This window comes from Pinus tabuliformis, chromosome 9, assembly GCF_031772625.1.
Source record: "Pinus tabuliformis cultivar Carrire ecotype Pingquan chromosome 9, CPIR1, whole genome shotgun sequence".
Classification (NCBI taxonomy): domain Eukaryota; kingdom Viridiplantae; phylum Streptophyta; class Pinopsida; order Pinales; family Pinaceae; genus Pinus; species Pinus tabuliformis.
In genome coordinates, this window is record NC_142307.1 from 1,824,519,413 (window position 1) to 1,824,536,699 (window position 17,287).

At 37.9% G+C, this 17,287-nt stretch overlaps 1 protein-coding gene across 6 annotated transcripts in view; it reads left to right on the plus strand.

Moving 5' to 3' along the window:
• LOC149156086 (uncharacterized) overlaps positions 1–17,287 on the plus strand; it is a 203,550-nt gene that overhangs the window by 68,184 nt on the left and 118,079 nt on the right. The window contains exon 2 of one of the 6 annotated variants that reach the window (XM_089437900.1): positions 15,009–15,120. The exons of the other annotated variants lie outside the window; for them this stretch is intronic. Coding sequence (XP_089294026.1) covers positions 15,066–15,120 — 55 coding nt within the window. The 5' untranslated portion in view covers positions 15,009–15,065. The remainder of the gene's footprint in view (positions 1–15,008; positions 15,121–17,287) is intronic. 6 annotated transcript variants of the gene reach the window in all.

Consider the following 17,287-nt stretch of genomic DNA (forward strand, 5'->3'; position numbering starts at 1 on the left):
ACTGCATCCAAGTTGTCTGCTGATGTAGAAATTTGAATTTTCTCAATTTGACTATGGCAAAGTCAAATTGAGACTTTCTTGCTGCACTTCTCAACACTTCTCGGCGCTTGGTAGATCCAGAATTGAGATGGATCTATGCTGATATAAACATGATTCAGATTCAGATTAAAAAATGAAATAAATTGATTCAAATTCATCTTTCTAAATAGTAAAGAGTGACAAGTCAAAGACGTGGTCTAAGGTTAGCAGTATCTAGACTCAAAAGATTAAACTGAAAATTAACAATGGATAATGAACACTGAAAATAAAATGAGCATCAAGGAGTAAATTATATTGGCTGGTCCTCTACATCCGTCTATTGCATGAAATCATTGGTACCATCAATGGGAGTGTCACTGTCTGAGTCATAATCACTCTCATAAATAACTAATGGCATGCCAACTGAACCATGTTGGAGTTTGTTGACCACTACGTGTCAACAATCCATGGTAGTACACCCCTTTTTCGCAAAAGGGATAGCGCCTGATCGATGTGTCCGTGTCATCCAACTATCATCATCAGCCTGATTATCATGTTATAATGTAAACTCATTCTGCATATATGTGATGCAAATTATCTCAGTAGATTTGTGTCATGTATGTAATTGCCTAAGTAAACCTACTTTTCTAGTAACGATCTACATTCCGGGAGGTTTTTTGTCTCACTGATCCATTTTCAGATGGTCGACAGAGTTTTCCTTCAGCGTTACCCCAAAGCCGGAATGAATTTTGTCACCAGGATCTTAGGCGAGTCCTAGTGTTAGAGATCGAGTCTTTGTAAAAGTGATTTAGGAATAATCCTAACTATTTGGTTAGGTTATTTTATTACAAGTTGCTTAGTCTATTAGATTATATTTGTGTCGTAGAAATGGATGGTCTATGAGGGTCTTTTTCAAATGGGTTTTCCCCCTTGAGATGTAAAAATTGTAAAAAATCATGATGTAAAGTGTCTTGAGGGTTAGAAAAATAATTTATCCCCTCATAGGTCCTAGGTCCTAGGTAAATTTAAATTTTCCAGAGGTAAAATTCGTGGGTCCTTTAAAAAATTAAATCTTAACAGGTCCAGGGACTAAGGTTAATTGATTATTTTGCTAAATTTTATGCCTTGGGTCCCTGGGGTTAAGTCAAAGTCAAAATTTTGAGGAAATTAATGCAAAATTTTAATTTTTGAATTTATTAAAATGCATTTAATTGAAAAATTCGAAATTTCCTCAATATTTAAAATTTCAACGGATGAGATTAAAAGAAATTTTGATCCTCATCAACGGTCGAGATCACTTTGACAAGGATCACTCGAACTAGCCGTTGGGAGATTTATCTTTAAATAGGAGGTCAGTTGTCAGTTGAGATCATTCGATCTTTGAGTCGTGTGCTAAGTGAAAGCTCTCTTGTAATCCTTTTTTATGAGCAATAAAGAAAGACTTTGGGGTTAATTTCTGCTGGTGTTACTCTTCGTGGAAATGTTGTAAGATGTGTTATTTTCATGCATAGATTTCCTTTTAGCCATTGATGATAGCTTTATGAAGAGTGATTTAAGCATAGGTATCTTGCTTGATCACTGGGGTTTGAATGGTAATTTAAGTTCTGAATATAATGGCAGGTATCTCTATTAAATCTGAATTTTATTATCGTTTTCTCGCTCTACGTTAATGGTTGAATTGAGTTGTGCAGGGAATTCTTGATTTTTAGATCATCGTGCGTTCGGGGAAGTTTTCAGTTGGACCAGCCAACTCCCAATTAGTATTTTCTGGATTGAATCCCGGGCTTATCATAAGAAGTTTTGGGCGAAGCACCTCCGTTTAAATTTAAAATTTCAAAAAATTTTCTGTGCTAAATTGATAAATTTTGCTTTTAAGAGCCTCAGATTATCAGATCTGGGAGCGGAGTTGGACTCACACTCGCCAGATCTGGTATATCTGCTACTCCTGTGCATAGATCTGTAATTTTTTTTTTTAATTTTTCTGACTTAGGGTTTTTGGGGTTTCATTTTTTTTGGTATATCAGGATTCTGGGTGTTTGTGTTTTCAGGAATAAGTTGCAAATCCGAAGGTGAAGTTTGATTTTGAAGCTAGATCTAGGCCCTGGAGGGTAAGATCTGGCCTCAAAACCATCTCTTGCAGGGGCATTATTCCTGCAGCCTAGGCTTTAATTTTTTTTTTTTTTATCTGGAGACGATTTTACAGGGTTTTCAAGTCATAAATCTGAAGCAGAACATATAAATTTTATTCAGAAATCCCTGGGGAATTTTTAAGGGTTTATTGGACTGCTATTTTCTTTTCCTGTCTGCTGCCTGGGATCTTCAATTTTTCTGTTGCCTGAGAAATTTCGAATTTTTTTTAGGCTCACAGCCTTTTGCTGCTGCCTGTAGAACCCTGCCGATAGCTTCCTCATTGCTCCATCCGCCACCGAAATCTCTGTCTCCTTTTGCGACCATCGGGTATGTCTGTCGCTGCTCCAAAACCCTCGGATCCCTTTCACTCATTCATTCTTGGTTGCTATGCCATGGATCTCCAGATCCGTAGTCAATAACACTGCCCTTCTATCCCCGCAACTCTCCTTTCTCATGCTGCTACAACACTCCCGCAGCTCTCCATACCCTGCGTGCTACCCTCAACCCCTCACGCAGCTCCATATTTTCTTCTACTCGCTATCTTTGCTACCCGTCACCCCTTCCCTTTAGCCCACACTGCTGCTATCTTTCATCCTCCGTGGCTCTTTGCAAACGTTGCTATACCCCTGCTCCATTACCTCTTCTCTGCGTGACCCCACTGCCTTCATGGCAGTCCACACAGCGTTCAACGCTGCCCACGCATTCTTTAAACCCTCGACGCTTGCTCACCCAGTCCTCTCTCTGCTATCTCCACGTCGATTGCTGCACCTCCACAATTTCTCTTCCCTTCAGCGTGCTACCTCCTTCGCAGACTTGCAACCATTAAACCGCAGCACGAACCCTACCTTCATCCTCGCTGTCGAAGCTCTTCCACGCTTCTGTCATCACCTGCACACACCATAAAACAATAAAATTTGATTTTTTTTTTTTGTATTTTATGTGTATGGTTTAGGGTTAGTGCATTCGCTTTTGTTTTTTTTTTAGTTTCATTTGATTCCATTTCAAATTTACTTAATTATTGTTATTATTATTATTATTATTTTATTAAATAGATAAACAAAAAACAAAAAAAAATCGATTTTGTTGTTTTTATTTTTCTTTCTCGATTTCATTTCAGATTGTTTTACTTTTTTATGATTTTAAATTATTAAAATCTAAAAACATAAAAAAAGGGTTAGATTTTCGGTTTTGATTTAATTTGTTTCATTTTATATTGTTTCATTTAGATTTAGATTTTTTATTTCATTTATTTATTTATTTTTAATTTAAAAGATCTTAAAAAATATAAATATTTAAAAAACCCTAAAAAAAAGCCTAAAAAGTTCATTTTATGTGGCTAGGATATAGATCGAAATTAATTTTCATACTTAAAGATTTTTTAAATCTTTTATGTGGCCTTCGGCCCATTAAAAAATTATTAAGTCAATTCGATTTGTTTTTGTCACATTAAAATAATAATAATAATAATAATAATAAGAATAATAAAATCTGATTAATCATTTACCACATTAAGTCTTGCTTAGCATATTGAGAAACGTTCTCCTAAGGACTAATCAAATCTGTCAAGGATAAAATCTAAAGGTAAATTTTTGTGGTATTTGTCATTTCTCTATAGTTAAATGTGCTTATATTTTTATATCTAAAGATTAACTATTTGAAAGTGGTGAGTTTCTTAGATTTGGGTCATTAAGCATAATCATTTAAATTCTAGGATCTGAACTGGTTAGCTTTTAAATTTCGTGGTTGATTAAGGTATTTGTATCTCTTGAAATTTAATTGCTAAGACATTGTGCATCTAGTGAAATTGATCGAATCGTTTAATGCTCATTACATGTTAGACATTTTGCAAATATTTTCAAGCAGTTGTTAAAGATTTTTGTTGTGGAATTACAAATAGATTTCATTTTCCTAAACAACATTAGCTAATCAATTACTTGGTTTTCATTTTACCTAGCAAGATCATTAACTCCATAAGGCACCGGTATTAATCATTTAAAATCTAATCAAATTCTAATTCTTGCTAAACCTTAATCAAGTATTTGATCGCCTCGCTGTGTCTCCCGAACTGGTCGGTTCCCAACTAGTTCTCCTTCATTCCATTTTTCCATAGGGTCTACCCCCCTTAGCCTGCTATAGGGAGACAACTTAAACAGAGAGATTGGGGATCAGGGTGACAACCCCCAATCTGAGCGTTGTCGCGGTGCCTAGACATTCTGTGCGACAACACAGTTCATCCATTCCATCCCAGCGTTATCAAAACTGGACCATTCGTCGAATTGGTAGACCCCTTGGACTAGGAACCGGTAAAAAACCAGACTAAAAAACCGGTCAACCAAAAGCACATAAAATATTCAAATTTTAAAGAAAAACATATATATTCATATGCATCCAGATGAATCCAAACCATTTATACACAAATAAGAAAATATAACATGTAAGAATGCACATAACCAAAATAACACTGAGTGCAATCCATCTATGAATCGAAAATCCATAAAAAAACAGGGCCTAGATGGCCTCTAGCATAAAAAAATCATGCAACAACAAATACCTACATATCATCAAAATCTGTGCCTATATTGGGGTCTTGGTCATCAATATCAGCCTCTAAGCATTACAATAATCTAGAAAAAATGCTTAGCATTTCAATTCAAGATTTTGTTTGAGTGATGGGTACATTTTTAGTAGGATCATGATAGAGGATTTGGCAACCAATGCCACTAACATCAAGGTACATAGAGGGCTTGGCACTCTTGATTAAATACTATTTCCATATCCTCGTACATGACAAAATCGAATGGAAATGTTGCAATTCCCCCAATCTTGAAATCCTGAAAAACTGTTAAGTTTGCTGGATTTTGAGTGGGATCTAAAATTCTACTTTTTGCATATGAAATCCAATGAGTTTAGAACTACTCTCAAACATCTCGAGGCATTTCATGGTAATGTTAAAAAACTAAGTAAACGGATGAAAATTTTTACCAGTCAGTTGAATGAAAATGGCCGGTTCGGTACAGAACCAATGAAAAACAGTTCAGGAGACTGGTCTGAATCAATTTTTCCCTCTAACCGGTCGGATCGAAGGGTTTAGACTGGTTTGGTCTGGCTTTGATAACACTGTTCCATCCTTCTCATCTATCTATGCATCATCCTCTAGATTCACATCCCCATAATGTTGCTGATTCCTTTCAATACTGTGGTGTCTTGCTATGTGCTGGATGTAGCATTGTGCACCACTTTGCTTTCCTAGAGGCAAGTCTATTCCTCTTGATATAGTGGATGAAAGAATACTTGGATTGCTTCCTCTTTGCTGTGGAGGAACTAGCAATTTGAGAGAACAAACAAATAGCAAGATGTTGGATCTTAGGAGCATTATCCCCATCCATGGTGCACGGGGTCATCCTAGCCTATGTCATTAAAATCTACCCTTGCATTAGGCTTGTTGACGGATCATTGAGGCCTGCAACATATATCCATTGTCTTCGAAGTGCTCTCCTTATAAAGTCCCTACGGAATTTTTCCCTTAGGGTTTCAGAACATAAGAGAATATTTGTTCCAGAATCACATTAACTTCATTTCAACAAAGACTAGTAAACAATGCCCAACAATGTATATCTAGTTGCATCTGTTGGAATTGCTGTACAACCCTAACAATTTACTAACAATTTCTTACTAAATACTTTAACAATAATCACTTAACTAATTTCAATTTTGCTACTACTACTTTGACACAATGTGACTCTCTGTTTAGGCTCCTTGATGTTTAGGGCTGTTGTTGCTGATATCAATCTGGACTTCACTGTGCTGCCAAAGGGGTTTATGACTGATCCTTAAAAAATTGCCCTCGCGATAATATTCCTAATGGAAATATTAAGTAATAACAACCATAAATTTCTTAAATGCAACCAAAGATCAAAACACCGCAAAATAACAACACATTAACAATTTATCCCCAAAGAAGCTGAGCCATTTTATTATATTTCATGGTAGGAGTACAATAGGCAAGAACAAGTGCACCTGGGCTTGCCAAAGGCAAGCTAGACAAATCCCAGGTGAGAAAACAAGGTGCCCGAATGATGGGAAGTGACTTCTCCTCTATGCTCTGCGTTGCCTTTGAAATCTGCACTGCTGGCTAGAAAGAAATGGCTGCTAGGGCCTCCTCCGGTGCTGAGAAAATTCTAGGAAATTAGCCTTGGGCTCTCCTCCAATAACCCACAAAAACCCACGAAGGAATTGGCCAAATATTGACCTCAGAATTTCAGCCCAATTTCCCTTAGCTCCTCTAACTGCTGGCTGAGTTGGGACCCCTGTTTAACCCCTCAAATCTGCCTAGAAAATTCTGCCGAATTAATTTTGGCCTCTCCTCAATAACCCAGAAAAACCCAGAAAGGGTTTTCCCTAGTTTTGATGCTCCAAAATTGACCCCAAAATGCTTGGTCCTCTTCTGCTACTGGAAAATGTCGTCTGTGATAATGGGAGCATTTTTTGCTCCTCAAAGGCTAAGAACTCTCCTCCAATTCCCCTCCAATCAAATCCCAAACAATTCCAGCTCTTCAATCCCACTCACCGAGCCTCCCCACAAATAGCTCCACCACTCTCTGCATAGTCCTAGGGAAAAAGACACACACCCAACCACACCAATTTGTTTTGCTGAGAAAAGCACCTCTGCTCCTGGAAATTCTCTCCTTCCGGCAAGTATTTGTGTGAGGAAACAACCCAACAACAACAAATCTCCTCTCCGGCCCAATACCTCTCCAAACCCTGCGTAGCTCCTTTTTTTGCGTCCCATTGGCTAGGAATTCATGCTACTGCGTGGTATCCTCCCAACTACCAAAGAAGAGTAGAATTTGCCTCCCTAGGGTGGCACTTGTGGTCCACCGAAGAAGAGGGTGAGATTTCCCCTTGGAAATCTTTGGTGCTAAACAACACCTGTGACTTAGCTAAATAGCGTGAGCATTAGCAACAATGTGTAAAATGAAAAATTATCAAAAGCATTGAATGATGCTTCCTTCCTCTTATTTATAATTGCTGCTCTCTTCCTTCACATGGGCCTCTTCACCAAGTAATTCAAGCTCCCTCCTTATCCATTCGAATTTCTCCATCAAGGGGTGCATATTTCATCATGGGGTGGTCCCACTATTTGATTAATCTTCCCTTTGTCTAATGTGTGGGGCCTACATTACCACACAACATTAAATTAATTAATGTCCACCTGCTTTCCCTAGGTTTCTATCCAAAATTTTCCCCATCCATAATTTACAAAAATTGAGAAAGGCACTTCGCAGATTTTTATTGGAAGGGATATTACATCAGTATTGGAGGAGTTCCTTTAGCAACTTGATGTTTTGGTTTCCTAGAGGGATTCACTGCCTCAAGATTTAGGCTGATTCCAATTCAACTTTACTGTAGTTGGAAGATCCGAGACAATCTTCTTATAGAGCTACAACCCTAGAAGAGGTCGATTTACTGCGCCGCTGCCTCAGATTTGCCCTAATTCACTTTGCTGTTCCTAGAAGTGGTCTTGAGCCTCAGCTGTGCCTTCAGGACCTTGCACTGATTAAACAGACCCTAGCAGGGTCTTCGCTTCTCCAACTCTGTCTCAAACTTTCGTCAATCAAGCTTTAGTGACTAGGAAACACCTTTACTGCTTCGAGACAAAGATTATTGACCAATACAGAAAATTGTTTCCTTGCTTTTCAGAATAGACCTTAGTTGCTCCAAGATATGATGATGTAATAGGACAGATAAGAAAAGGAGACTAGCTAGGGTGGGATCATCTCCTTCGAAATTAATCAAGGGAAAAGGTGTCTTAAACCCCTCAGAGCTGCAACACTAAAGAAACAAAGATATTCCAATCCAAATCAATGATGAGGAAATGATTCCATCTCTCCTTTATTTATAGATTCCTCATGGGGATCTTTCTGCCTTAATCTAATGCGAGGGGTTACAAGTCTAGCTCCAAATTCTGGATTTTTGCCCCAGCTACTCCAAAATTTAACCAATGTTGCCCCAAAACATTAGATAATGGGTTTCCCCCTTTATCAATGACTATAGCCTATGAGGTTGGATAGGCTAATTCGTCCTCCCTTGGGTGATTAATCAATAGGGAATATTACAGTCCCCCCTTCCTGACATTGCTTGTCCTCAAGCAATTGTAGGTTTGGGTGCTGCCAATTTACCCTTATATTTTCGAGTGTGAGAAACTCTGTTCAATCCTTATTGTTTCCTTTGCAACTGCCATAACGAGTGTACCAACACCCTTCTTTAGTGTACCAACACCCTTCTTTATTTCTTGCAGCCCAATAACCATAATGTTGGTTGGAGATGCCACCCATAATATGCCACTGGTTGAGCACTCCTGTAACACCTTAGCCATTAGGGTCTCACTGTCTTTCTTGTTGCCCTGCCTTGATTCAAACATGATAGCCGAAAACCATAGCTCTGGATTTTGAAGGTTTATCTTTCTAGCTATAGTAAGAATTACCCTTGCCTTTTTTCATCCACGTATTTTTTCCTCCAATTTAGTAGTTGAGAGCCATAGAGGAATACATCCTGGACAACTCTTCAGGCCTTGCTTATAGACCTCATGGGCAGCTTCCAAGTTCCCAGGACTATCTTCAAGCTGTCCACGCATTAGTCACCATTTAAAGAATGGAGGATACGTTTCAAGTGCTTCATCATGTAGTGACCTCTCTGCTGTGTTACTAGACTTTCTTTCAACAATTTATGATTTCATCTAGGCTCTTCCTGTACCATCTCTCTCAAGACCCTTGGCGAGAAGCATTCTTGCTCCCTCAAGCTCATGATTTTCAAGCTCCATCTTGAATGCAGCTAACCAAATCTCCTTTGAACTAGGTATTGCAGCATAAACCTACTGCAAAATTGCTCGAGCAGATGGGACATCCCTTGCAAACCACTTTCCTTTGCTGCCATCAACCATAATACTTATGCTTGCGGAGAGTATGTCGTTACTTTTCTTAGTAAAGCATCCATGGACTCTATTTCCTTGGCTCTTCTCTAGTTGGGCAACCTTAAGCCAACTACTTTTCTTAGCGACAAACACTGTAGGGGCATGTGCATAGATAGCATGTGTTGTTTCAATTGAATCCCTCTTCTTACATTCCTCTGCATTTGCAACCCATGTTCGCTTTCTAATAAACTCAAGGAGCCTTTTTTGACATCTCTTGATTGGGCAAGAAGACACTTTGAAGATCTAACTTGAGGTAGATGGCTTCTCTTCTCAGTTGTCGATGTTGCTACTACTTCACCAACACCTGTAACATCACAAGCATGTTCTACTAAAGGTAGCCTTGCTTGACCTTCTACCATGTTGCTGCAACCATCCTTTATGATCAATCTTCAATCCGTGTTTTGATTGCTTTAAAATCAGTCTTGAGCATTCGTCCAAGTTGCTCAACACACTCTGCTACTGATTGTGCATGGACCAAAACTTTTCTATCCTCCATGACTGGAGGAAAACTAGCATCAATTGCATAACACCCACCTTTGTCCACGCCCTCATCCACAGGAGGAAGAGGAATTTTAATCTTTCTTGATTTGTCAGTGAAATGTGCATTAAATTCGAAGTAACCAGATTGCGTGACAATTTTTGTACTTGGCTCCTTACACAAGATTTTGTGCCTTAAATATGCAAGCGAATGTAGCAATCTAATAATTTCTTCATCAGACAAATTCAGCTGAGATCTGTTTTTTGAATAACCCAATCTTTCTGTGAAAATGAAAAGCAATGATGTAGCTCCGTGATACGTTGTCACAATAAGCTCCAACGATTTGGCATTAAAATTGCCAGAAAGATTGCACGTCCCTAAGGAATATATATGTTTTATGGATAAATTCCTTCTATGGAGAGGAGCACCCTATACCTAGTGGCCTGATTTAGAAACAACCAAGACAAAATTGCTTTACTTTCCTTATAGAAGTTTGAAATATGGAAGAAAGACTTTGTTATGAATATATATATATATATATATATATATATATATAATAATACAAATAATGTAAACCAATAATAATAATAAATAATGATTAATTAGTAACTAGTTAATGAAAAGGTATGCCCCTAAGGACATAACCATTAGTGAATAGGTACCTGCCTAGGGTATATAAGCAGGCCCTCACCTTCATTGTAATCTCATATTTTGCATCAATTCTTTTATACAATATTCAATATACAATTACTGTTCTACAATGGATGTCTTTGTGTTTGAATTATTATGAAGATTATTGTTGCGTATATGAACCTTGTTCATTACATTGGTGTCAGAGAATTTGATTTATATAAAAATAGAATAAATATAAATGAAAGAATAGTAAATCATAATTGTAGTTAATGATTAATTAATGAAGAGGCATGTCCCTAAGGACATGACCATTCATGAATCGGCACCTGCCTAAGTATATAAGTGGGCCCTCATTGTAACATTCATTCAACTCTTGTACATTCATCTTATTAATAAAAATATTACTACAATACATTGTGTATTTACATTTAAAGCACAACAACTATAAGTTTTGTCGCTTCAGTGGTATTAGAGCCATTTGAGCCTTTGGACGTTATTTACTGCACAAATTTGCCATTAAGTTTAGGTCTTGAAATCATGGAATTAAGTGAATACCATAAATCTAAACTGTTAAATGAAATTGGAGAAGCATTACGACAACTAAAACAAATAAAAAGATCATTTGAAATATCAACAAAACACCTTGAAGCATATGCAACATGTCTAACGAAAGATGACATTGACATGGAAGAGACTAACAATAAAGAATGCTCTAACCAAGAAAATGATGTTGAACGTGGATCTTCCCAAGTTGACATAAAAGAGGCTGAAAATCAAAGTGAGTGTAAGACAACTGAAGATGAAGCAACTAAAGATGAGATTGTTAGTGAAAAAGTGTTTAAGAAGATGAGTCTACTAATTGGGAAATTGTTGAGGATGATAACATTGACCCTGCAAACCAGGAAATAATGGAGTTAGATACTTCTCCAAACACAAAGCATCAAACAGAAAACAAAAAGGATCCTAAAAAGATCAACAAGGAGATTGTGAAGACACGGCTCGGACAAATACCCACAAAAGTTGTTGAACGGCTCTTTATGTACTCTGAACATCCAGAACCCAATTATGAATGTATTAAGAACCATTTTACAGTATGCAAGAATGTTCTTTGTGAAGGACAACATGGGATTGTTAAAAAGTGTATCTGCAAGAAAACATGACAAGAGTATGCTTGCGAAACTATACATAACAAGAAAGCTGCACAACACAAGATATCATTTCTACAACTTCTATCGAGCCATCCACGAATCCTTGATCTTGCATCCGTATACAAAGATGAACAATTTATTTACACCATTTTGGAACTTTGTAATGGCGAAGATCTGCATAATATGATCAAGCACAAGGGTTTTCGTTGTGAGAGAGAATCCGCCAAAATTATCAAATTTGTCGTAGAGGTTCTCAAGTATGCAATTGTCAGCAATTTTGTCCATGGAGACGTCAAATTTGGAAATACATTACTGTGGTTGGATTTGAGTAATCTGAATCCTTTTTCTGCATGGAGTATTAAACTCACAAATTTTGATAATGCCGATGATTGTAAAAAAGGGGAGATTATCCATAAGGATCGTGTGGGCACTCCTTATCATGCACTACTCGATAAAATGAGCGGATGCCATTGGAAAGAGGCAGATGCCATCCTTGACAATATGGGCAACATTGCGTGTTACATTACCCATCACCTGTACCCAAATCCTTGCACAAAAATCAACCAAAGCTATGCATATGAATCTCCAGACTTTTTGAATTACCACAAGTTAAATAAGCTCTGCCCACCCCACAGAAAAGAGAATCCTTTGCAATAAACAAATGAAGCGGTCTTGGATCCAAATCCTAAAAATCATAGCCAAAATAGTTTTGGATTTTGAAAGAAAAAAAGGAGATAATGGCGACCAACTCTTCGGTCTCGAAGTTTTTCGAGTGTTGTCACTGTGTTTGGGCAAGAAAATAGTGGGCGCTCTGTTTATAAATATCTCAGTATCCGACACTCCCTGCCACTCTTCCCTTTCTCCGCGTAGCCTATTCTGCAAGCCGTCTGTCTTCTACTGCCGACCACCGTGCCATCGCTGTAGCATATCCTCCGATCCTTGCATTCCTGGCATGCCGATCACCGAGCCCACTTCTCCTTCAAACTTTCAGTGAACCCTGTCTGTTGACTTGGCTACCATCTGCGTTGTTCTTCTTGGCGGTCCGCTCGTAGCCGACAAACGCCCGATTCTGCTCGAAAATCGTTCCTCTGATTCCCACTGGTCTGGTCAATTCAACAAGTCAGTTGTTGTGTTTTTTGAAAGTGACCCTTGGTGTATCAAGTTACGAATATAAGAATATATCAATTTGATTATAACTATATATGACTAAAACACACACACACACACACACACACACATATATATATATATATAGATATATAATTAAAAAAGAAATTAATTAATTAAAAAAATTATTATTTAATTCAATTTATTATTATTATTATTATTTAATTAAAAAAAAGGAAGTTGAAAAAAAAATTGGAAAGGAAAAAAACGAGAGGAGGGAATAGATAAACCCTAGTTTCAAAGACAGTATTACCAGCAAATTATACATGCTAGTAATAGTGACGAATTACATATGCTGAGATGACAAAACGCAAGGTGAAGAAAATTGTCAACAATAAAGCTTTGAGGACAAAGCTTTTGAAGGAAGACACAATGTTACGAATATAATTTATATAAAAATATAATAAATATAAATGACAGAACAGTAAACCATAATTGTAGTTAATTAATGATTAATTAATGAAGAGGCATGTCCCTAAGGACATGACCATTCATGCATGGGCACTTGCCAATGAGTCATTGTTCTACATATGCGCATAAATGAGACAGAATGTATAGAAAAATAAGACATTTTTGTATTAATGAAAGTAGGAGAAGATTACAACCCTTGAAAACCTTGACCTTGTAGATCACTCCCAGTTATCTTGTCTTTCCTTTGTCACAATGGCAATCCTTAAATTACACCTCAAGTACACGGATGGATTATGGACCTCTAGAAACAAATGGGCAGTATGAGGGCGTAACTAAGAGTCTCCAAAAGCCAACCTAGTCCCAATAGCAGGTAATGCATTTATAGGAGTGATGAGGAGGTTGTAGATCCATTAAACTAGGGTAAGATTCACTTTAGAAGGGGATAAGCTCCATGGGATAAGTGATAAGACCTCATTTGTAGGAATTTGAGGACATCCTTAACAGATGGAAACTTCCACGATAGAAGCCTCTAGAAGCAGAAGCGTTGAAATTAATTTAATTTTTTTCCTCATTTCAAGGGTCATCTCACTTGCAGTGAAAGCAACCTATGCTGACCAGCGCTTTTCCCTTTGATGCACCCTGCGTCATCACACTGTCTGAACTAAGAAAGTGCGATGGGGACCTAAATTAAGGGTTTTAGCTAATATAATGCAGAATTCTTGGAACTTCTGGAAAGGACATGCTTTTGACTTCGTAGGGAATGATTGCAAAATGTGAATGGATGATGATTGATCCGGGTTCAAAGCCATTTGGTTGAATGTGACAAAATGGCCTGTAACAATATCCATGCAAGCTTTCGATATTTAGTTTGTGTCTGGTAGAATTCTTTAAATACCTTTACACATTTTACCACCTCAGCAGGCAAATTGAGATCAAATGACTTGTAGCTGGGCCAAAATCCAGTAGTCAAGATAGTTATAGTCAAATCTATTTCAGGATGTGCATGCGCCTTATCATCAAGATATTTTTGAAACTTTGGTTGGTTCTCCCGTGCCAAAGTCAAATCAGTAAGCATTCCCTCCATTTTTGAAGTAAATTGACCTCCACATTGTTGCTTCAATTTTGTTAAGAGACTTGTCTCAAATGTCTCTTCAATATCTTCGTTGCTACCCAGTTTCAATATGTTGTCACAAAAGGTAGCCAATAATTCTGCACTTTTGCTGCCTTCATCGTCACTTCCTAGTTTTAGTTTCAAGCTGGAAAAGCATATAATGTCCTGAACGTGTTCCAGAGAAACAGAGGGTAGCACTTGCTGTCCTGTACAGTTGATCTGAATCTCTGATTCGTTGTGCAACCCCATCTTGCTGGCAAAGTTCTTCTTCACCATCAGTATTGTCATAGATCCATCTTTAATTCTTAACTACGCCTTCGGAATCTGGGGCTAGAAGTGTCGTCGATTCTGAGTATGTGCAACCTGCAATATGAAACATAAGCCCACTTCCCGTCTTTTGTACTTACTTTATCCTTAAATTTTGAGTTACATAAAATCACTGCAATCCAATAGCTAACTGCACTGGGTAAAGAAAATCAGATCTTATCTCTTGGCCTCCCTGCTGACTAACATGATAACTGCCTTAGGTGTACTCAGTGTAAAACAAAATTTCTGACGTAGAGAAGGGAAAGCTACTGGTCTGCGGATATGGCTGATGGCAGGAAGAGTTCAAGGAAACAATATCCTTCTCATTATCCTGCTCTTAAAAAACCCTGACAAGACGTGCAACCTTTTCCCTCTCAGTATTTTTATGCTCCCTATGAAGACCATTCTGCCTTGAAGTAGATATTTCATTGGCATCAACTGGCTTTGATGATAGTGGGTTATTCTGAAGGGTTGTATGATGTATCCTCACAACCACATGGTCAGATGTCAATATTGTCTTCAGGTTTTTGTGTAATTGCCTTTTCCAATGATGATGCCCCACTGTTACAATTTACTGTCGTTCCATTGATAGGTATAGCCATTTCCTTATATTTGCAGTTGGTTTGCATGCAACAGATGCGGGATATTGATCAGGCTGTTGAGTAACAAGTACCCTTTGGATTTTCTTTTGGGATGAACATGGCATCTGCCGTTGGAGTCGACAGAGATGTTGTCCTTACTCAAACAGGTTTTTCATTAACGAGCAAACTAGATATTTCATATTGAACAAAAGAAGATTCCCCTCTTCGACCAATAGACATTTGAGGCTTTTCCGGAAGAGTGCCAAATATATTTGTTAAAGTTTGTGGTGTAGTGACCATTGTATTCTGTTGAGTGGGTTGCCCAAAGGTTCTCTGCCCCAAAACTGGGGTTGATACACCATCAAATCCACCAGATTTAAGAGATTGATCTCTTTTATTATGTTTAGGAGGGTATAGCCATGACCAATCATTTGCGTGTGACTTCGGCCATGCTTCAATACTTTTGACACGATCTTCGAATTGTTGCAAAATACTGGTGTGCTCCTCTCATAAGGGGGAAACTAATGCTGGCTGACACATTTCACATAAGCCCCCAGGCTGCCAGGAGAGCTAGCTCGGATACCAATGTAAAGTCCCTAGTGAATTTAGCCCTTAGGGTTTAGGAACATAAGAGAATATTTGCTCCAAAATCACAATAACTTCATTTCAACTAAGACTAAACAATGCCCATAAGACAATAGTAAACAGTGCCCAACAATGTATATCAAGTTGCACTAGCTGGAATTGCTGTACAACCCCAACAATTTAGTAACAATTTCTTACAAAATACTTTAACAATAACCACTTAACTAATTTTAATTCTGCTACTACTACTTTGACAAAATGACTCACTATTCAGGGTTCTTGATGTTTAGGGTTGTTGTTGCTAATATCAATCTGGACTTCACTCTGCCACCAAAGGGGTTTATGACCGATCCTTCAAGAATTGCCTCGCTGTTGGAGTTCCTTCAACAACTTGCTATGCTGGTTTGCTGCTTGGTCCTTGCTTGTGTTATGATAGAAGACCCTGAATGAACTCAGACAGTCCTAGAGGGATCCACTGCCTCATGATTGTGGTTGATTCCAATTCGACTTTACTGTTGCTGGAACTTTCGACCCTCATAGACCACCCAATTTTGCGACACAACTATAATCTAGCAGATCAACACACTAGGATTCCCCTAAGATTCTAATGACAAAATTCATTTCGACTTTGGGGTTAGGCTGAAGGAAAACTCTGCTGATCATGGATCGGTGAGACAAAAAACCCTCCGGAACGTAGATTATCACTAGAAAATTAGGTCCACTTAGGCAATTTACATACATGACTCATCTCTGCTAAGATTATTTACAATTCACACATGCAGACTGGGTTTACAACATAATATGATCAATTCGACGATGACTGTCGAATGGCACGGACACGTCAATCAAGCACTATCCCTTTTGCGAAGAAAAAGGGGGTGTACTGCTATGGGAAGTTGACACGCAGTGGTCAACAAGGTCACTTCATTCTTCATCATGGAATTTCTGTTTAGTTTGCCAAAATTTTTCCTTTTGGGACCCTTTTTACATTCAAGATGTTGAAATTCTAGTATATTTAGGACTAGAATAGTTTTTCACAGTTGATAACTAATTCTATAATAGTTTTTCACAATTGATAACTACTTCTATTGATGCATTCAATTTTTTCTTTATTCTTCAATTGACAAGTAGCTATACGTGAAAAACTTCAACCATTGAATTCTTCAATAAGAGCAGTGAATAGAGATCACAATAGACAAGAGATACCAAGATTATTCTCACAGCCAGGGCAAAACCCACAAGGGGAAAACCCAAAATTCTTTCCTTATGAGAGAGCGATTTTGTCCATCAAAATTACTTCAAGTATATTCCAACAAATCCAAATCTAACCTCAATAAAATACCAGTCAAGGTCAGTCAGTATAGAGAAAAATCAGCTCCAAGTCAAGCAGAGTAGTCTGCATAATAAGGCTGAAATTCGGCTCTGAGGTCACTATAAGAAGAGGCCGAAATTTAATATTGTATTCTCCACAGAAAAGTTTATGCACTAGTCAAAGAAACTCAACCAAACTCACAGCGAAATCACTCGGTCAACTCAGGTCAACGTCACACTGTAGAAGCAAAAATATTAGTCTCAAGAATCAACAAACTTCTAAGGCATGCGACCTTCCAAGGAGATCTGATCTGAAGTAGAATAGATGCCAATATGCCTAAGACAAAATACAGTCAATGCAATCACCAAGAGAAAGTCAACGCATAAGAAAGAGAGGTCTTCTTGTCCTTCGCACGTGTGGAGATGCTCTCTGAAAAT